Source organism: Uloborus diversus, chromosome 3, assembly GCF_026930045.1.
Source record: "Uloborus diversus isolate 005 chromosome 3, Udiv.v.3.1, whole genome shotgun sequence".
In the NCBI taxonomy this organism is placed as follows: Eukaryota; Metazoa; Arthropoda; class Arachnida; order Araneae; family Uloboridae; genus Uloborus; species Uloborus diversus.
Genome location: NC_072733.1, coordinates 15709705 through 15732452, shown reverse-complemented (window position 1 = coordinate 15732452; position 22748 = coordinate 15709705). Strand labels below are relative to the sequence as shown.

The 22748-nt window shown below is 31.9% G+C and overlaps 1 protein-coding gene across 4 annotated transcripts in view; it reads left to right on the top strand.

The window, feature by feature from the left end:
- Positions 1–22748, top strand: part of LOC129218535 (GDP-D-glucose phosphorylase 1-like) — a 49688-nt gene that overhangs the window by 8602 nt on the left and 18338 nt on the right. For 3 of the 4 annotated variants that reach the window (XR_008580337.1, XM_054852827.1, XM_054852826.1), the window contains exons 2-8: positions 1620–1705; positions 8584–8700; positions 10497–10604; positions 20083–20142; positions 20226–20315; positions 21437–21495; positions 21623–21725. Coding sequence is in view for 3 of the 4 variants with exons in the window: in XM_054852827.1 (XP_054708802.1) it covers positions 1625–1705; positions 8584–8700; positions 10497–10604; positions 20083–20142; positions 20226–20315; positions 21437–21495; positions 21623–21725 (618 nt within the window). In the remaining variant the exon portion in view is untranslated. Of the gene's footprint in view, positions 1–1619; positions 1706–1859; positions 1943–8583; positions 8701–10496; positions 10605–20082; positions 20143–20225; positions 20316–21436; positions 21496–21622; positions 21726–22748 lie in introns of all 4 variants that reach the window. The other variant, XM_054852828.1, reaches the window with a different exon arrangement.

Here is a 22748-nt window from a genome sequence, read left to right as displayed (position 1 = left end):
TATTATTATACATAATTGCCATCTTTTTATGTGCGTTATTGTCGACCAGTGCCATAACTTCCGTATCGAGTGTCAACAGAATTCTACCGCCAGAGTGGGACATGACAGTGAACAAACCACTCCGTTCTTGATTGCAGTTAGGAGCTCGAGTCTAATGATTAGAACTTGTTTCCCAAGTTTAAGGAACGCTTTTATGGCCAACATTTCCAGTGTGACGACAATGTCGAAAAAGGAGTGAAAAGCTTGCTCAACCGGTTGGCGGTGAAACTCTATGACACTCGATTCAGAAGTTTGTGCACTGTCAACAATAATGCACAGAAAAGATGGCAATTATACATAAAAATAGAGGAACGTTTTTCTTTCCAACGATGTAAATTTCAGTGAGAATAGACAGTGTTGTATATTTGTAAAATTGATGGAACCTTACTTTTGGATCAACCCTCGAATGTTCCGCTCTTCGGGGGATTTTAATTAGGGTGAAGTAATTTTAAGTTGAATGGGGCTCTAAAATTAAGTTTCAATTCAAACTTTATTTAAGAGTATTCTTCTTATTGTTACTAGCTTATGTTAATTTAGTTTTAAACTTAAAAAATGAGTTCTATTTGCAGTTTTGGCAAAAAATTTCAAATTAAATTCATGAATGAATCATTGTTTACTTTCTCGTCCGGCTCCAACCTTTGGATGTGCCAGAGTGCCTAACATAATTTTTGTTTACAAATGATGAGAAAATAAAGGATGTTTTTTAAAGATTTTTTGAGGGAAATAGGGTTAATCAAGAATGAAATGATTTGTTCTCTGTGTAATTCCATTATGAAAATTAAAAACTGAAAGAACTTTTCGGATGGGTATGTGTTTATTTGTAAAAAGGTTATTAGGGGGAAAGTTTGTGGTAAAGAAACTACCATCAAGTGAGGGTCTTGGTTTAGTTTGAGCAAATTGAAATTGAAAGATTTTTTTTTTAACTTATGAAATAATAATAGGTACAAAAACAGCAGATATAGAAAAACAATTTTTTTTTTGTATTTCATACATTAGCGGACTGAAGAAATTATATTAATGAAGAAATTTTAAATTTTGTTGAATTAAAGTCTGAAAAAATAGGGGGGGGGGGGGTGTTAAATTATTGAAGTGGATGAATTAAAATTTGATATAAATTCATATTTTCCCCCTCATATTCATATTTTGTGTCCACAATGAGTATAAAAATAGTGTCAAAGCACTTTTGGTTTTCACAGAGAAAAAAATCACAAACAAAGTTTTTATTCTAACATTGCCCTGTTGTTAATGTTGAATTAAATATCTTGAAAATTTATTTCTTCTGATAGTGCTATTTACTTGACTATGGCAGAGGCAGCATTGTTTATAAGTTCATTTTGCAGCATTTTTGTTCTAAGTATGCTTTTGACAATTTTAGTTAAAAAATAATTTCCAAGGATTCATCGGAAAAATTTGTAAATGGCCAATTGCCGATTAGTGTATTCCTAGTACATACATTGGTAATAGTGTATCAATATATTTTTTGTACTTATGCATAATTAATGGAAATAATCAAGGTTATTTGTTTAACACTTAAAATATGGCATTGTATATATAATGCTAAATGTTTTTCTATATTTCAGAAGTTATGAATTTCGGAGACTGCAATGAATTCTCGTTCTCTAATGAAGACTTTGTATTTCAAACTAAAATTGGAAACAAATCAAAAGTAAGCAATTATCTTTTGATTCATTTGTATCATTCCAATGTACGATACTTCAGTTGTTTTGAAACTAGTGATTTCAATTGAAAATATGCTTTTCCATTTCAAAAAGTTACCATGCATTCTTAAATATGATGATCTTTATTTTTTTTAAATACAGATAAACACACACATTGGTAGGAATCTTAAGCAATTTTTTGCCTATGCTAGTTCTGGGAAAGCTAGCGTCAAGTAGGTCAACTGGTAAGTGAGAATGGGGTCAAATCCAAAAGTTGTTCATATTGCTTATATTTATATATTTTTTTCAAATGTTTTTAACAGAAATTGTATTTCATCTGTTGATATGAGTCAGACACAAGCTAATATACAGCTTGAGGATTTTGTGTTTTCTAGGCAAGATGTATTGTACTATTTTAAACAAATTAAAGCGTCTAAAGCTCCTGAACCTGATGATATTATAATTAAAAATTTTAGTTACATGTGCACACAAGTTAGTGGACATTCTTTAAAAAAAAAAAAAAATCATTGCTTCATGTAACTCGGGAATGGTGCCAGAACTGGAAAACATCACACCACTCTTTAAGAAAGGGTCAAAAGAGAAGGCAGGTAACTATGGACCTGTGAGTTTAACTTCGGGTGTTTGTAAAATTACTGTACAATATTTCAATTGCCAGAATTACTTGTGCTCCTGCTAGCGAAAGGTTGCCATATTTGATTACTTTTCGAAATCATTTAATAACCGTTATGAGCAGGATTGCTATTTCGTCCACTTTTTCCTAAAAGTGGACGAAATAAAATAAAAGTGGTGAATAAAATAAAAGTGGACTCCTTTTTATTTTATGACCAACAAATAGCACCTATGGTCCTACAAATCCTACAATGAAATCACATGGCACAGTTATATTGAACAAATTTTATTCCAGAAAGTTACTTCAGTAGTCCTGAGTAATTTTCAGAAAACTGGAACTTTATTTTTTTTAATGGTTTTCATCAAGATTGCGGGAGAAAAATTGAACTCCTTTTTTAATGTAAAGTCTTTCAGTTCATAATAATTGGCAATGTTTGCATTTTTTTGTCAAAAAAAAAAAAAAAAAAAGACAGCCTTTTTTCAGACCAAGAAGGTGGGGCAGGTTGGTCCACTCTTTGCGGGGCACGTTGGATGGGACCAACCTACCTCACATAATTTTAAAACTTTTTTTCCTCTTAAATCTCAATAATTATAACAATATTCTCACTGTTTGTATATTATACATTCATTTCATTTCACACATGTTTTGAAATAATAATAAAAACATAGATATATTTAGGCAGAAAAAGCAAAGATATATTTTATAATTATTTAACAAAAAATATACTAAATTTTACCAAAAGATTTATTTCATATCTGCACTTTTTTACTATTTATATTTTTGAATATACTTTAAAATTTTTGCAGACAATTGTTTTCTAAGAGTAAAATATGCAATACATGCTATAATAAAGTTCCTGTATTAAACAAATTTTTTTTGCTAAACAAGCACTCTACATAGAAACAAAATAAAACAAATAATTGATTAAAGGAATGCAAAAATATAGTTTTACTTAAGATTATCTAGTTTTGAATTTAGAACACAAAATATGCTAACTTAAAGCTGTTAATTTTATTGTACTTTTTCTTTGAAATATATGGTATTAGTGTTAGAGGATTCTTTTCGTTTTGGAATTGTTTCATGCAATGCAATGAAGAAAAAAAGAGCTCCCTCCCCCCAGCAAATATTGGTGTAACTTTGCATAAAAGTTACATATGACTTATCCATCCACAACCCAGTCCAATAAAAGCGCTACTTTCAAAGCTCAAGAAGTAACACTTTTACATTTCCAGATATCATTTAAGACATCTTTAGTTAACTTTAACCTGCATTAATTGTCTCCTGAATATTCAATCATTGATTTTTCTTTTGAATTTTAAAAAATAATTGTGTGGTGAATACTTATTGCGGTTTTTAAATAAAAATGATTTATCAATTGAAATCAATTTAATATGGCATGTTGATCTTTAAACTGCATATTTTTCACTCAGCATACAAAAGAGAATAAGGTAGTTACAAAGTTTGGTAGTATTTATCACTAAAATTAAAACAAATGTTGTTTGAGCTATGCGAACCAACATACCCCACCCGTGGGACACGTTGGTCCACTTCACGAGGTTCCGTTAAAAAATGTATGTAAAAAAAGGTTTATCAATATTTCCAAAAGAATCTGTGGTGTTGAGAAGTGTTTAGTGAAACTTATTGGAGAAAATCGAACTGCTCATTCAATTTTTTGATGAGATAAAAAATGATAAGTAAAAAAGCGGACCAATGTGCCCCACCTCCCCTTAATTCTAAAATTAGTAATAATTTTAATATAATTTCATTATCTATTGTCAGTTAATCATTTAATTAAAATAGAATGATTGTAGGTTTCAGAATCAAATAAACTGAAAAGAAAAAATCTTATTTACACATTGGTGTGACTAATTTCAGATTATATTTTATATAAAAAGAATAAAATTTAAACAAAGTAAATGAAATTTAACAAAGAGCTGTTGAGCGTGATTATGTTATTATATATGATATAAATTAAGCTCAATGGAACACTCGCATTAAATGCTTTGAGAAATACATACAAAACTAAGATATATTGTTGAAAATTATCGATGAACATGAAGACGAAATAGATTCATACTTAAGGAGTATAATTAATAACATTGGGTTATATAATGAAGTGAAACATCTAATTACTCTTCTGAAACCCATCAGCATTTCATTAAATGTGCTACAAAGAAATTTCTCATCTATTGCAGACCTAACTAATGAATTTTTGGTATATAGAAAGCTGAAGAACTAAAAGATTCATAGCAAGCTTCTGCAGAAAAGATTTGATGATTCCACTACCCCAGCTCTCATTGCATCATGCATGTTGCATCAGAAATACATGGGTGGAAGACTTAAGGCTCTTCAATACCGTCCATCTTGGTTTTCGACGCTAATACTTTCTCTATGGGAAAATCTGCTACCAATTCCAAGCAATTCCAGCTGTCCATCATGAAATCAGACCAATTAAAAGTGCAAAAAAAATGAAGTGAGACCCTCCCAGGTACACTAGGGTGTCCCAAAAAAAATGAAAGTCATTTTTTTAAAACGCATACCCTCTTATTTTTTTCCTTTTACATCAAAACCGTTGTAAAAAAAGTTTCATGCAATTTGAAGCACGGTAACCCATGCCGACCTGCGCCTAAAGGCCTAAACGTGCAAATAGCACGTGTATTCATAAGCAAGCGAATGCTGGCAACGCGATACTTTGAGAAGCTCAAAACAGCTGTAAATTGTGCACAGAAAACAAGTGAAAACAGAAAAAACATATGTTGGGGAGGGGGGAGGGCTTATCCGTGGTAATTTGCAAACCGTCAAACGTGTCAGTACGAATACATTTCGATCAGCGAGCGCAGTATAGTCGTTCCATAGGGAACGAAACATGGCACTGGAATTGCAAAGTTTGAAAAATGAGATACAGTCGAGCCCACTTAATGGAATATCGGATAATAGAATATCCCGCTTAATGTAATAAAATTCCAATGTACTACACCGTTGATGTGTGTTATTTTTATCCCGGATAATGGAATATTCCGCTTATTACAATAATTTTTCCTGGCAAATTGCCTATTCCATTAAGCGGGCTCGACTGTATTTTTAATAAAGAGTCGTAAAACACCAAATTACAGGTTTGAAACTTCCCTCTAACGGACAAGTTTTGTCTGTTTTGTTTTATAACATTTGAGAAGTAAATTTAACCATCAGTGAAAGTGCAAATGTCGACATTCGGAAATGCATCATCTTTTGGGAAAAGGCACGCATTCCCACCAAATCGTTGCCAAATTGTGTGAATAAACTTAAAAACCTGTATCAAATTTGGAGAGACTTACAAAAAAAATGCAAAAAAAAAAAAAAACTGCAGGAAGTATTCAGGCAGCGCCAACAAGAATTTGAGAGTAATTTAAACAATTTATTCAATATTACATATGCTGATGCACTTCGGCTAATCAAAATAGAGGAAGATGGGATTTCCTTGCAACTCCAAAGAAAGACCGACCGACGTGGTCACTTTAGGTAAGGTGGATAAAAAACTGGCCGATAAAGAGGAAAGGGCTCGACTTTGAGCTGTCAAAGAAGAAAACAGGCGCATGAAATACGATTCCGCTTCAACATCCTCGGAATTGTATGAACCTGTACAAGAAATTTCCTCTTTGAGCTCTAGTGAAAATATTAATTCAGAAGATTTCCCTGAAACATATAAAGCAGTACCTGGAACAAGTATATTAGAACCTGGAACAAGTATATTAGAACCTGGAACAAGTATTCCAGAACCTGGAACAAGAATTACCAGAACCTGGAACAAGTAAATATGTAATGAGGAGCCATTTTATTACTCCAAAGTCAGTTGCTGCATTGGACAGGTGTCCAAGTATACGAGATTATGTGTTTATTCTTTGAAGCTACTATTGACGCACTTGGGTGTAACATTGATGGATTTCCCATAGGTATCTTCAATTCAAAGATTTGAACCGGAAAGCGGAAGGAGCACGAGGAAAGAATATAAATTGGTTTTAAGTATACGAGGTACCACATGTAGTGAATTTACCTTGGGATATAAAAGTGTTGCGTGCTTTGAGTGCTCAAAAATCAAAAGAATATCGCTTACCTATAGTTATTTCATAAGGATGTGACCAACAACTCATTGATGAGTCTAAACTGGATAATTCTACAGGAAAAGAACAAAAACAGGCTGTTTGATAGGCAGTTTTAGATTGAAATCTCGAAGACAAAGTTCAAAACTCTTTGTTGTGATACTGAAGCTTCCAAAACAGGTCCTTTAAGTGGTTCTTGCGCTATTCTTGAGAAAATATATGATAGAGAAATGCTTTTCTTTGCTTGCAGCCATCATATATATGAACTGATCTATCCCACTAAAATACAGTGAAGCTGCGGAGTTGTTCCGAACTGTACCCTAACTTGGAAAAATTACTTGACTTTTACCGTGCTGAACTCACTAATATTACGGTTAAGGATGACTATCAAGAGTTGATAGAACTGCCTATCATATTTTTAGTAGGAGATACAGAAAATGATTTTAAAATAAGACCACCGGGAGTCATGCAACAAGCTCGATGGACGGCTCGAGCGATTTACTCCCTAAAATTATTACTATTTAGTTCACAACTAAAATTAGATACGAAGGAAAATGAAACGTTGTTTGATGTCTGCTTGTTTGTAGTAACAATATACGTGAAACCATGGTTTCAATGCATTTTGGCAATCAAAACACCCAAGAAAGATTTGTGCTTTTTGAAAAAGTGTACAAAAATGTGAACCCAGTTATCTCAAAAGCTGCTCTACAAAAATTCATCCAGCTTTTATGGTATGGTCAATAATATTTCATTCTTTGATGTGAAAAAGACTGTCTCAATGTTTAAAGCAGTAAACGATACAACTGAAAAAGCGGGGAAAATGATGCAGGACTTTCATGGTTTGCTTACAGCTGATGAGGATGAGGAACAGAAACAATTTGTGTTACGTTGCGTTCGAAAGCACCAGAAGCTCTATCCTGACTGCATAAAGCAAACATTGAAATAAAAATATGTACAGTAATGTTTCTTGTAGTCTAATATTGTTATAAATATCTGCTTTAAATAAATTGATGTCACGTAATGCTTTAAATAATGATGTTGTAGTAAAGAATTATACAGTTAGCAATATTTCCATTGTAGTCGCTGTACAGGATTTCAAGTCCAACTTTGACCTCAAGTCAGCACGGGTTCCCGTTATTTTATTGCAATAAAACTTTTTTCTCATGTTTCTGAGGTGAAAAGGAAAAAATTTGGAGGGTATGCGTATTCGATTTCACAATTTTTTTTTTCGCCATTATATCTTGAGACACCCTAAGGTACACCCCTTTCGTTGCCACCGATTCTGCGATTTCGCCTAGTAAGGTTTTTCAGAGGTTTAGAAGAAACTTGACTAGAAGAAATAGCAAGGTATTGGCTGACTAATATTGATAAACGATGCTTGTTACATTTTCTATCATAGCACCTGCATTTCCAGCAATCCATTGTGTACTCATATCTTTCTGAGGGGGCTGTTGCTCAAAAAAGTGGGGGGGGGGGGTCAAAAGAGGTGTAGGGGTCAGGGGGCGGCCCCTGTAAGTTAATTCTCCCCCCCCCTTTTTCATGAAATTGAACTGTATATTATTGGATTTTCACTTAACTGACTAAGCGACCTCTAAAAGATGTATAATGTGGCTAGCAAAATCGGTACAGATGACTACCATAGACTCCCCCTTCCAATCAAAAGTTCCATTCATATGAAATAATATGCGAAAAGTCCATTTATTTGGAATTTTTAGTTTTTATTTCGGTGAAATAATCAATCTACCTGAAAACAAATCATTCTTCCATCTTTTGTTAATTTTTAACTCTGAAAAGTGAGGGGGCAAAGCCCCTTTCCTTTTGGAAGTGAGGGGGCAGTTGCCCCCTGTATGATCCACCTATGAAAGCAATCATAAACATAATCAGTGTCAGATCCTCATTATTCCTTCCTAACTTTTTCTTTTTTAAAAGTAATATCTCTGACAAAAGTTAAAAGTACAAAAATCTGATGCTGAAACATCTGCACCGAAACGGTCATCTCTGAAACTGCTGTGACAAAATGGTTGTGCCTAATTGTACCAGACTGATTTTTTGCATACTAAATGGAAAATATGCAAAGTTCTACAAAATGTTTTTATATTCAAATTTGTTGTAAAAAATAAAAGTGTATCAGAAAGTACTTAAACTTTGTATTTGATTAGTTTTCTTACACTTTTGATAGTTCGACAAAGAACTGGAATCATCTTGGCAAGTAAAAATGGATAATGGTTATTTTAGATACAAACTTGGAGATCTTAAAACAAGGCATCTTCCTGGAAAGTACAATTTTGTTGCTCAGGTAAGAACCCTTAATGTTTTCTTCAGGAGAGAGCCACTAATGTCCTAAGTGTAAAAACTTTTATGGGTCATTCTCCAGAAAACGTAACTTTTGAACGCAAATATTTTTCAATTTCGAAATTTCCCTTACCCTAACACCACCAAAACAACAATTTCGAAAAATTGAAAGTAAGAGGCCCCAAATCCGTCGACTAGGTTCATTTTGCTGCTGTTTCTTGATTTCTGCAAAAAATAGCACAATTCTTCTCCCCCCCCTCTCCTCGCTTTGCAGTTTCATGGCCTCGCAAAGACTGCCTTCATCCCAAAAGTCCATTTTCGCATTTTTAATTTTATTTATAATTTAATATTTTCGTTTTGTGTATCTCTACTATCATTATAGAAAATAAAACTTAAGTAGGTAAGTACATTTATGTCATTTAATCTAGTAGTTTCAATAAATATCTTACTTTTATATGAAAATAGGCTACAAATGCAAAATATTTATTCGTTTTGTTAGTGGTAAGAATGAGCAATTTTTTTTCATCACAAAAACTGAATAGTGGGGGGGGGGGGTTGAAAATTAAAAAAAATATGTATGCCCCCCTGTTGGGCGAACTTGCCTCCCCGTCGGGCATTTCCCAACGCCACCACTGTCTATTTCGTTGTATAACATGAGTTTAAAACGTCTAATAACCATTTACTTGTGGTTTTGCGGAATTTTGTGAAAGAATAAAACTTCTGTGTAATATTCATGCAATACACAGTATAAGTCACATAAATTAGTTTTTGAAACTAAATTACTATAGTGTGACGAATGTAACATTTTTGCAACCTTAAATTTGCAGCATGAAATTCAGCTCTCAATTTCTCTAAAGTTAAGGTAGGTATTATTGTAAAAACTGTGCAATGCATTAATTTTATTCCTTAATTTTCATTTACATGCAGAATAATGCTCATTTTTCTTATAATGTAACAGAAATGAATATTTCTTCAAAATACGACAAATGACAAACGTAACATTGAAGAGCATAACTCTGAAGTTACATTTGTCACGGTGATGACTTGTGTAGTGTCTTAGACCCTTACGTGTCTAAATATTAATAACTAAGCACTGATACTTTGACTTAAAAGTAACGTTTGTAGCAATAATTTTTCAACATGGAATAAATAAATGCTTTTTTATTGTCTTATAACTTATCAAATACTCCATATTTTTACTTCAAATTTCAGTATAGTTGATCTCTTGTATACTGTCAAGTTTTCTAAAAGTTTGACTAAGTTTGACTTAAAAATCTGTGTGTTACTAGCAAAAATCTTGTGAAAAAATTGATATTTTTGAAAAAAATGTTCATATTTTTGTAGATATAAAAGATACTTTTACAAAAATCTATAAAAATACATGTATATAACAAGTAAACTACCACTGTAAATGCCCAGCTTTTTATGATGCAGAGGATCAAAAATCTCTTTCCATTTCTTCATTTTATTGTCAGTCCCTTAAACACACAAGGGACTGAATTTTCACTGGATGGTCTAAGCTGAAGCACTTCTTTAACTGAAGTTACAGGACAATTGCTCTGGTTTTTCTTAAGAAATTGTAAAAAACGTGAATTTTTTGAAAGAGTCCGATTACTTTTGGTGATACAGTATATCTCCCAAAGTGATATTTTTTGCAATTTGTTACTCAGGATCTAAAATCCAGAAACATGATGGTTCTGAGTTTTGGATTAGAGGTTGCATACTGTGCTAATTTCTCATAATTTGGTATTTAAGTAAATATATGCATTTTCATTCTATTACTTCTATTTATTTTTGTAGCTAAACATTAAAAGAGCAGTCGAAAGAAGAAAGCCTGATTTTATTACTGATGTTATCATGCCTTTTGATCCAAATTGTTTCAATTTTACAAAAATATCCAACAATGAAGTAAGAATTTTAATATATGTATGTGTAAAACTTGAATTAAAATATTAGTTTGAGTAAAATTCATTTTTCTGAATTCTTTTGACCACAGTGTAAGAGTTAATGCTACATCTGTTTAATTTTTCTTTGTCATAATAATTAATATAATTATTATACAATAATAATAAATATAATTAAGTAATATAATTGTACCTAGTTAGTTTGAAGTGTGTGAGTGTTCACCTCAACTTTTTTTCTAAAACTTGATTTTGCTCATGTTTCATTCTAATTTTGAACCACAAAATTGCTCTTTCTAGACGAAGGAATGAACATATCATTTTGAATTTGATGCCCACTTGGAAAGCCCTAAAAAGCTATGTAGTTTTAGCTTCCTTTTAAAAGTTTGAACTTCCTAAAATAATCAGGATGGGAGTTTATAAGTGTTTTTTTTAAGTCTAGAGGAATTTATTTTTGGAAGCCAAAAGGGATTTTCCGAAACCAGTGACATGCCTACATGAGTACATGCAACCATATTTTTACTATCTTTTGCATTTTCTTCAGACAGAAATCAAGCTTTTCTATACATAAATGCTAATCAACTGGTTGCCCTTGGTGGGAAATTTTTAAATCTTCCAAAATTATGTTTATCACCAAAATATAAAATCATTATACATGTAACTAAAGCTACCTGTATATATAAATGGTTATGGTAATCTGTATATAAATGTCCTCTCACGCACACTGACCCTTCTTCTCCTATCACCACCAAGGATTGATTAAAACAGCATTTTTAAGACTTTAATTTAAAAAAAATTTCAAGGATCTAACACGCTTTTCATCTTTCCTTTGACGTCACTAAATATATAATTCCTTTAAAGCAATAAATTGCACATAAAATTTTCGTATTAAAATTATCTCAATTTTTATAAGTTCGTCCAATTTCTTTTTTCCTATAAAGAACCTTGATATAAAACTTGAGGGAAGATGGGCAACGGTAGCAGTTTCAAAGTTTACGAGTTTTAATCGTCCTATGGACCATGCCACACCCTCACACATTCTTTTCATCTTTTAATTTTAGCGCTATTTTTTGTCTCAGGGCTTAGCAAGCCTGTCGTTTCAAAGGTTTCCATGAGGGGGGGGGGGGAGTAATAGCACATATTTAATACATATCGTAAAAAGAAAGCAACAAAAACACATAAATGTATGTTAAATATGTCTATGAACTCGGGAGGGAGGAGAATCAGCTCCCCCTGATTCCCTAAATGAGGTCCCTGGGGCTTAGCCCCCCCCCCCCCTAGAGCCAAAAGTCTAACTCCGCTCATGATTTGTTTTTAATTATTTTGGAAAATGGAACTAGTTTTGACTTACGCTACTTTAATTTCACTTATTTTATTTCATTATTTTTATGATTATTTTAATTCTTGAGGTTAATTTTAGTTATAAATTTATTAGTATAGTTTACTTATTTTTTGGAGAAGAGTATAGTTTAAGCAGTCTTGATTTTTCATTCGTTTACAAAATAACATTTTAAAAATTGTATCCATATTTTAAATAAATTCTGATGCGATCATTTTACTCTACCCCAATGTCAAAGAAATGAACGGAAGAATACAAGTAGACCACAAAAAACGTTTTGAGAGAGGAGCCCCCACACTTTTTGTATACGGCCTTGAAAATGAAAGCCATAACTATTGAAATTAAATTAGAAACAGCAAAAAACATAATTTTTTATTGCCAAATTGTATTCAATATTTCATGAACATTACAAAAGACCAGACTTTTGTTTAAAATATGTTTGATAATTGGCCTATTAGTGCAACTTTTTTGCCACAGATTGATTTGATCAAGAAGAAAAAATGTGAACTTGAAATAGAAAAAATCTTAATAGTTCACAATGTCTTTTTTTTTTTGCATAAACTCAGAGCATTAATAAGAAAAAGCATTGGAATTAAATGGGCGTGTAAAAAAATTATTTTGTCTAGTTTCAGTTTTTGATAGCCCACTCTAAACGTATTTGTGCTTTAGACTTATTCGAATTTCGGGACTCTATGGCAGTATGAAGACACACATTGCCGCTTAATCAGCCTACCGTTAGATATATTTTCAAAAAAATACGACGGCAGGAAGAGGGTGTAAATTGAGTTTCAAGATTCCGTAAATACGCTAGATAGCATCTGGAATCAATTAGGTTTTGTTATCATTGTTGCGGGAACCGAAACCGGTGGTTAGTATCCCCGTCCTTTCTCCCTACTTTTTCTTAGAATTCTTAGTGTTGTAACCCCTATGCCAATTCCAAGAATCTCCAGTTCAACTTGGCGACCATAGCTCTGAATGTCAGTTTTTTGAACCTCCAGTTTTCATTCTATTTACACATGTTTTCCTTGCCATACGTAAAAACCGGTCGTCGAGTGTCCAATCTTGACTAGTATTCTATTATCTTTGGTATTACTAGTGTTCCCGCTAGACCGTTTTTGAAGGGCACAGCGCCCTGCCCTTTTTCATATCGGCAGAATTCGCCCTGCCCTTTTCAAAAATAAGGTATTGCTCTCTGTGTTTTTAAAAAGATATCACAAGCATCTTATCGGACCCCATCATATCGTGCAATTGCATTTGCCCAGCGATCCGGCATAAAACGTCCAAGTATTGTCATTGTCCCCAGAATTTCACCCTGAAAACGGCCCCATAAATAAAAGGAGAAGGAAACACCTAGGCAAAGAGAGTAAATGGGATTCTCAGAATTCAGACAGGCTTATCAGTTGGGTACAAAAGCAAGTTCTTCCTTCTTCCCAGGGAGGCTTATAAGGGTGTGGGAAGGGGTCCGGTCATCTGTGAATGGGGGAGGGAGAGATTGTTTCATTCAAGCCCCATCTTTGATCTTCTGAGAATCAACAATGAGAGTAAACATTTCATAGTATTTTCTGCTGTAAGATCAGGGGATCTCTGTTCCAGAAAAAGTAGAATGGGTACTTGGAAAAAGTCTGAGTGAGAACGCAAACAACACGTACCTTCTGCTAAAAGGAAATTGAAAGAGTTGGAAGAAAAGAATATAGATGCCAACAGATAAAATATAAAGATTAGTGATGCCTCAGGCATTTTTTTTCTTCTGCAAAATAGAAGAAGGGCTGGTATGTATGCTCTTGAAAAAACTTGAAAAGGGGTTAGGAAAAAAGTTTATTTTTAAGTGATTGAAAAAGTTATGAAAACTTATCTAGTGCTTGAATTCCTTAGGCATTCGTTGAATTGTGCATTTTTTTTTTAACATTTCATCAATGCAATTTTCTTATGTGTCAATATGCTTAACACGTGCATATCACAAAATCGTCTACCGCGCTTGAGATGTCAATCCTTTTGCATCTTGTAAATATTTTAATATTTTTGAGAGTCGGAAATTATTTTGACACATGCTGACTTATATTAGCGTATTTTATGTTTTATTTTTAAAAAGTACTTTATTTTTGAAACCATGCCAACATTCAACTCGCATTCCGCAGAAACGCGCTTCTCATATTTTAGATTTCAATCCTTTTCCATCTTGTAAATATTGTAATATATTTGACAATCGGAAGTTGTTTCGACATATGCAATCCAAGATTAGCTTATTTTATGTTTTATTTCAATAAATCATAACACTATTTTTGGGATGTTTCGCGAAAAATTACTTCCAGGGCTTGAGATTTCAATCCGTTGCACCTTGTAAGTATTTCAGTTTTTTGTATATTTTAACATGTGCGACTTTAATTAGCATACATTGTTTTTCATTTTTAATACTAAAAAATTAATTGTTTTTGTTTTTAGTCTTTTCTATTAATTATTGCAAATAGGATTTTAATCATTTTTTCCTCATTGGTCATCAATGATATTTTGCAAAAAAAGTTTAATTTACATCCATCATTATCTTGATGCCTACTAAAATATTTCATGGTATAATGCAGATTACTAGGAAGCTTTTTTTTTTAACTAGGAAGGGGGGATCTGTAATTAAATACTATTCTTATATTGCAATTCAAAGGATTTTGAAATGCCTAGAGTTTTTACTCTTAGGGATCAAGTAGTCAAATTTATAACCCAAATTATTGTTGAAAAACACCCAAAAGCAAAATTTCAGCATTAGCTAAATGTCAGGGAGTGGGGAAAATGTACTTTGTCAAGCAAACCCTTTTCTAAAGACAAGTGACTCTGTATAATACAGGGGTGATTGTGTTCAGGTATTTTACCGGATTTCCGGTATTTTCATCTTGATTTCTGGTATCTTCATCTTTGAAAATACCGGAACTCCTATATTTTCAGAAAAACCCACTTTTGTAAAATTTAGATGGATGTTTAATGAAACGCCGAAAGTCCAAATTGAAGACGTTTCGTTTGGTATAAAGCGTAAGCTACCGTCATGTTTTGCAATATCTATGGTAATTATTGAAGAACAGCTGGGGTGGGAGATGGAATAAAGGCTAGATAAGAAGAGGAAGGAGGGTTACTCGATATTTTCCCCCTTAATATTTTCTTTTCAAGATGTCTAATAGCGTTTTTCTGTTGCATATCTTAATATGCAGATGATGTAACTAGGGGTGCCTGTTCCCCCCGACTGCGATGCCGCCTCTCAATTTTACCAAGCCTCCCTTTTCCTTCAAGAATTGCCATCCACTAATAAAAAGACTTAAATTCTTCTTAATTTCTCCAAAAGTTTCTGTGGTGTAATCTGCCTCATGATCCCCCCCCCCCCGACACAAACACATGAAAAGCCTTGCTGTAGCTATATTATTAGAATAATTGCTAAACTACTTATTCACCAAGATGGGCTATGGCTTTTCTCTTTTGCAGATGCTTATGTAATAGGCTTTGCAGTCTCCCCCTCCCCCCATAAAATGTTGAATTTAACGACCTATATATATTGAAAATATCGATATTTGGGGAGCGATATACTGTGGTATTAAAATTCGGATATCGCCTAACCCTATTGCACAGTGATCATAATACATGCTGCCCCTTTTGCGCCAAACATATTTAATTCTGAAATCTTTATGCACTTTCAGTAAATGAATGTAATTAATGGTTAAGGATTCAGATACAGTTTAGGAAAATAAAACATACTTTGAAAAATTTTAAGAAATGTGAAAAATTAAAAGAATTTAATTCCCTTCATGCACATGGACGTATTAAGTCCAATTAAAACTTCGAGTTTTAGCCCCAACAAATAATTACGTATAAAAATCTGTGCATGCACGTAATGTGTATATATATGCCCATCAAAACACTTTTTCTTCTTGGAAAAAAAGTTCAGGTATTTTTTCATTGAGTCACAATCACCCCTGATAATATCACTATATTTAATTCTGATGTCAGTGGGAGCCTTCGAAGAGGGGAGGGGGATTTTTGCAAGGTGTTTTAAATTGTTATTTTTCCTTAGGGGGGGGGGGCGCTAAGTACTTTTTGAGTATGGGTGCGTCATTGCTCTTTGGTGGGGGGAGGGTGCACTGCGTTGAATAGTGCTCTTTTTATGATAACAGTGCCCCTTTCATAGACCAGCACCCTGCCCTTTTTTTCCTCTAGAGTGAACACTAGGTATTACTATAGGAAGAGGGAGGAGGGTGACATTCAAAATGGATGTATGAGTTTACAAAGAATATAAATACTTCAATTCTGGAAATTTATCATTTTTTTCTTAAACTGTTTCATTTATTGAATTTTACAGAAAATGAAGCAAAATAACATTTGACAGGGGGGTTGGCAGCGGTTACATACACGTGTGAGGCAAATTTTGCATAAAGCAATAAAGTTATAATATATACTTGTCTTTTAATGTAATCTTTTGTTTCATAAATGCAAATATGATACAATTACTACTTATGTTCATGTAAAGCATTAATTTTTTGAGGGGTATGGAACACATCAAATTACCATCCTGTGGGACACCCATGCTAAGAATGCTATTGATGTAATATGTGTTGTGAAATGAACAGCAAGATACAAAATTTTCAAAACTGCAAAAAATAAAATAAGGCCAAGAATGTTTTTTCAATAAGTTTTTTTTTTCTTTTATCCAAGCAAAACAGCTTTAAATTAAATAGTGAGTAGTTCTAGTTAACATTTTTCTAGTCAAATCTAAGACCTGAATAAAGAAAACAATTTGAAAATTTGAACAGAGTACCACATTGACATGGAGCTGTACTCGAATTCTTCTAGAGTAAAAAGCTACTTTCATTTAATTTTAAGTTTACTTATTTAGACTCGTTCTATTACAACATTTAGAATAACAAAGTTTGCCTGATTTTTTTTACATTTGCACTTCTGTCTCCTGCAAATAAATCGTTGATATTCCTTGCATAAAGAAATAAATGATTTTCGAACACATTCTTAAAGTGATATTGCTAGATCTGGAACATCCTCATGCAAAATAAATTTTTCCTCCCATATTGTGAGTCAATTTCTTGTAAAATTTTATACATTCCCTTTCCTACTGATTAGGGAAAATATAAATGAACCAGTGAGTTTGATAATGAACCAGTTAAGTTATTGACCTATTAAGTTCAATAACTTAATAGGTCTACATATTTTGGTGGTAATTATAAATAATCACTGGTTTTATGCAAAATCATACCTGGGTCATTCCATGCAAAATGAACAAATCAGCTGTGGCTGACATGTCACAGATTTCAATGAAATTTTTTATTTAGATAAACCATGCATATCTATGAGGGAATGCAAAATATGGAAGTTTAAAAACTGTTTGTTGCTCTGTTATTGAAATTAGAAGTTGATGCTTACGTTAAGCCTACATTTTCTGAGGTCATTGTTGCCAGTTTGTGACTAAATAACTCCATAAGTTACAAACATAAACTTAAAAAATAAATATTTCTGCATTCTATAAACAAATCTCTATTGAGAAAGAGCAAAGTAAAATTTATTTGGATCTTTTTTTCAATCTGAGATATTAACAAAGATTGAAATTTTGCCAATTTACTTCAGATTTTAAATCACTCTTCTAGATCTTTTAATGAAAAAATAACAGTAAAAATGATTCAGATTGAAAAACTATCTATAACTAACTATCTGCTCTAATTTAGTAACTGTTTATGAATTTCTTGATGACGAAATTGTACTTTAAAAAATCGAAAATTTCTAAAAATTTCATTTTTTCCTGTATTTCAGATGTTTTTTTGAAGATGCGGGAATGCTCTAAATTTACTCATTTTTTTTTACGTAACATATTGAAGTGTCTTTTAGATGCTACTAAATTTTAATCATTGGTATCAGTGTATTTTTGTTACTAGAGTAACTTGAACTAAGGTAAAATTTCATTAGTTACTTTTTATTTTGTAAGTTTAGCAAAACTAACCACTTCTTTCGTGTTTCATTTTCTCAAAAGCATGTTTATGAAGTACATGTTGAAATGAACATTTTTAACACGCTTTTATTAGCTTCACCTGTATGCATGTATGTATGTATGTATGTATCTTGTAACAGAATCTTGCAGCTCAAATTTCGTCAACTTACTGCGATCGGATTCTTTTGAAATTTGGCACGTGACCTCAGACCCGATGACAATGCAATATTCTATAATCAAATTAATTAATTAACTCTTTTAATTGCTAGTTTCCTCTCATTTTAATCAATATTTTGGCATAAATCCAACAATGTGAAAAAGGAAAAATTTTTAAAATACATTAAAAAATGCTCGCAAAATTAACCTTTTAATTTTTCTGCATTAGACAAAATTTGTTCCAATGTTCCAAGGTAATTAGAACATGAAATATAATTGTTTTTAACTAATTTCATGCCGAAATTTAGGTGATCCTTCAATTGGAAATTTATTGCTGATCAGACCATTGTTGAACAAAACTTATTCAAATGCATCTCAAATTTTCAAAGTAATATAAATATGATTTCCGCAAACATACATCGATGACTCACAGTAGCTTCCCATCTGGGTGCTGTTGTCTTAACTTTAAGATATTGCCTCACACTCGTTTTATAAATAATTTCATCGCCAATTCTCCAACATAAGACTAAAAAACAGAAAAATAAAATAATAGTTTAAAAAACTAAAAAAACACGTTTTCATAGCAAAATGAACTAAAAAGTGAAAAATAATCTTTAGATGATAGTAGTTGACCAATTACTTAATTTTAATGTAATACAAAAAAGCGTGGGGGGCTTCTTATCAGTTGTTTTGAATTTCTTCCATTTGTTGTCCAAGCCAAAATGTAAATAGACAGCACCCCATCAACTACTATCATCCTAAGATTATTTTTCACTTTTTAGTTCATTTTGCTACGAAAGCATGTTTTTTTAGTTTTTTAAACTATTATTTTATTTTTAATTGAAATAAATGTTAGTTTTACTTGCTTTTGCATCATTTAGTCGTTTATCTAGTTCTTTGAATTCTCGTAATTTCACATAAGGGTCAATCCATACAGGTTCCATACAGTATAAACTACTCATTCATGTTCAAATATTTCTAAGTTATCAAATTTAATTAATTATTTTGAAAATTACAATATGTTTTTTCAGTATAATGTATTATTTAGGGCACAATATACGTAATTTAAGAAGGTGCCATGAAGTTTTAACACTTTTTATTTCTGTTTTAGTGTGTGAATTGACTAGCAAAATTGCTTAATTTCGAAGACCTGTATCTTTTTTACAAACCAAATACAAAAAACAATATGTAAAACATGTATAATACTTGAATGGAATATTCAATTGGCCAGGAAATTTTATTTTTAATTCCATCCCCTTTTGGTTTATAGGGGTCTAAAAATGTCATTTTTGTCATTTTTCCGATTTTTGAGGGCTGTAATCTATAAAGGGTGCACAAAGCACAAACACACAGCAACGGTTACATATTCTTTTTAGCATGGTTCCAGTGATTAGTTTTTGCCGTATTTCATTTTGTTTCCGTCCCGTGCTTGAGTTATCCCCCTCTGAAATGAGTACAATTTTTGTGTTTGGCCTTAAATTTTAACCTGTTGCCATTATTTTAATTATTAACTTACAGCCACGTAACTCAACATGTAAGACTATCAGATTATGCACTTTAACATCAAAGCGTTAAATTAACCCTCATAAATGTAATTCAAATACATTTTGGCCAAAATGCAAAGGTCTAAAAGTCCCATTTTTGACTACAAAAATCACTTTTGATAACCTCTAAAAAGGTCCACTTGAGAGAAAAAAATAAAAATGGTTTTAAACATCTTTCATATGCAGCTTTAATAATTATAAAACTATTACTCACTCAAAAATTTTGCAAATAAAGATGAATAATTAACAAATGTAGTTTGACATAGAGTTTTATACTTCCAAACTAGCTGACAAAGACTGCAGCTTGTTCTTCCTAGTGTAATGTAACAATCATGTTAAATTCTGAGTCTCATCAAAGATAAATCTGATTATGGCTTCAAAATAGCTGAATGTTTTTTCATTATTATTCATTTCGCTCCCTTCATTAAAAAAAGTATAAAATTGTTTTAGTGTTATTAATAATTCTATATATTTATTTTTATAGATACTATTCAGTATTGTGTCCCAACATCAAATGCAAGAAATATCAACACTCAACATAAAGGTTTGCAAGAAATGATACAATATATTTTTACCTTTGCCTAAATATACTTTTTAAGTTTCTTATATGCGTTTTTTTATTCACAGTTAAAAACAAATGTCCTGGCTATAAATGTAAGCCCGCTTGAATACTGCAATAGTTTGCTTGTTCCAGGTATTGAAGAATGTTATCCTCAGGTTCATCATATTACTTTTCTTTTCATTGTGCTTGTACTTGTTTTTATTGTTCTAACAAACTCCTATTTTAAGCAAGCAATAGAGTATGAAATCATATACCAAAGGAATACTGTCAGGCCTGTCATCTCCAATTTTCCAGGGGGTGCCAAAGAATATATATAACGCAAATTTATTGAGAAATCGCAAAAATAATTCCCACTTAAATGTGAATACATCATTTTTTCAAAAGCAGAGGTGGTGGACTATTGTCCTCTCCTGACCCCTCTAAATGATGAGCCTAAATACTTTTCTTTTTTATTCTCGCTACATTTTACACAAGACAAGATTCATCCAAAATCTCCTTTCACAAGAAATAAAAGTATTAAGACGTTTAGCTTTACAGATCAATCTGGTCTTCAACTAGTTTTTCATCATTGAACTTCTCCAGTTTAATTCTTTCAAACTGAGAAGAGATAAGATATAATGCAGAAATGTACGCTCTAACTCCAATTTTTATTACAGTAAAATCCCTCTAATGCGGACACTAACGGGACAAATTTTTTCATTTGCAATAGAGAGGTGACCGCAGGACAGGGGTTTAATAATGTTATTTGCATTGGAACTGGGGAATTAAAATTGTCCGCATAAGAGGGGCGTCCGTTAGGAGGGGTTTTACTGTACTTTTAATTAAGGTATTATTTTACACAAGAAATACAAATATTACTCTAGATGCTTAGCTTTGCTAGATTGATTCATCAGTTCTTTCATCATTTTCTCCAGCTTAATTTTACTTAGCTGCGAAACTGTAAAATATATAGCTGCAACTTATGCAGTACCTCTAATTTTAACCTTAATTAAAAGTAAAGCTATTTGTTTATTTAATCATTGCGCCAATGGAAGGGGTTTAAGCCCTAAAAATCTCCCATTCACCACGGCCTTAGTAGCAATGTTAATTGCGATTACTTTTATTAAGGGGTTAATTTTATTAATTTCATCAGAGGGTATACTTCCCCTTTAGAGTTTCTAAAGCATTTTTTTCTTTTAATGAGGTTTTTTGGCTTAAAAATTTTGCAGAACTTAAAAAAAAAAAACAAAAAAAAAATCTTGCATTTTTTACTGAATAAAATGTTTTTATTTTATAGGTTATAAACTTTGATGGACTAAAACTTGCTGTAGAAACTATGCTCATCAGTGCTAATCCGTAAATAAGCGATATTTTCACTCTTAAATCATAGCATACTTTCATTATTTTACATTTAAAAAATGTGCTTTTGTCTTTGCATTATTTGAGATTTTAATAACATATTTTTATTTTATTTTTTTTACAGTGCTTTAAGAATAGGTTTTAATAGTTTGGGAGGATACGCATCTGTGAACCACTTCCACTTTCACCTCTATTATTTAAAATCCATTCTTTTTATAGAGCATGCTGTAAGCATCTTATTTCTGTATTTTTGACACTCACTTGATTCAAAAAAATTATTTCTTTGAAAATGGTTTTGTGTTTTTAGTTGATGTCACACATACTCTTGCTACTTCTGTTTAATTACATCTGATGTTATTACTTAAAATGTTATTTATTTTATGAATTTTTGGTTTGTGATCTGTTTTCAATTTTTTAAATTTTTTAAAGTCAAGCTTTGATTAAAAGAAGAAGCACTTTATTTGATCAAATTAACAAAGATGATTGTACTCATCATAAAACCCGAATTCCAATTCTCTTATGTACTACAAATCCAGAATTACAGATTAGAGTTTTAAAATTTATATTAATATTATGTATCTCAGTTGTGATTGGCAGGTATGAAAGTAAGAACTTTATTCTAACATTCTATTCTACATGTTTTTTATACTAATGCTAACATGATGGAAAGCATTTGAAAGAAACTTAAATATTCTTTCGACCTTTAAAGTCATTTATTTTCTAGTTTCCTCTCTACCTCGTTATGTCACAATAGTCATGGATTGTGTACATTAGAGTAGAATTGTTTAGATTTTGTAAGATTAGACAATGTAGCGTCGAAAAGCTTTGTGCACATACACACAGAGATCTATTGCAACCATTTCAGGTGTTTTTCAATGAACCAACAATTTCTTCTGAATTAGTTTTATATTTCCTGAATGAGTTTCAGTTGTCACCTCAGTTGCATTTCAATAAAAAGGCTACCATTACGAAAATATTTGAGTATGTTTTTATAATGGATTTTTAGTAAATTTATTATTAAGTGTGCATTTTTTTAATTTTGGAATTTATACTCATACACAGTATTGCACTTCTGGATAAGATGTATTGTCTTCTTGATATGTAACTTTGAACTTATAACATGCTATTCCTTTTAAAGAAGCAATTCTATAAGTATTGTTGGTTCAAGAATTGATAAAGTATAAGTAATTCAATCGGACAAGTATTAAAAACACTTGGTTTTAAGAATCAAGAAATGAGTATTTTATATG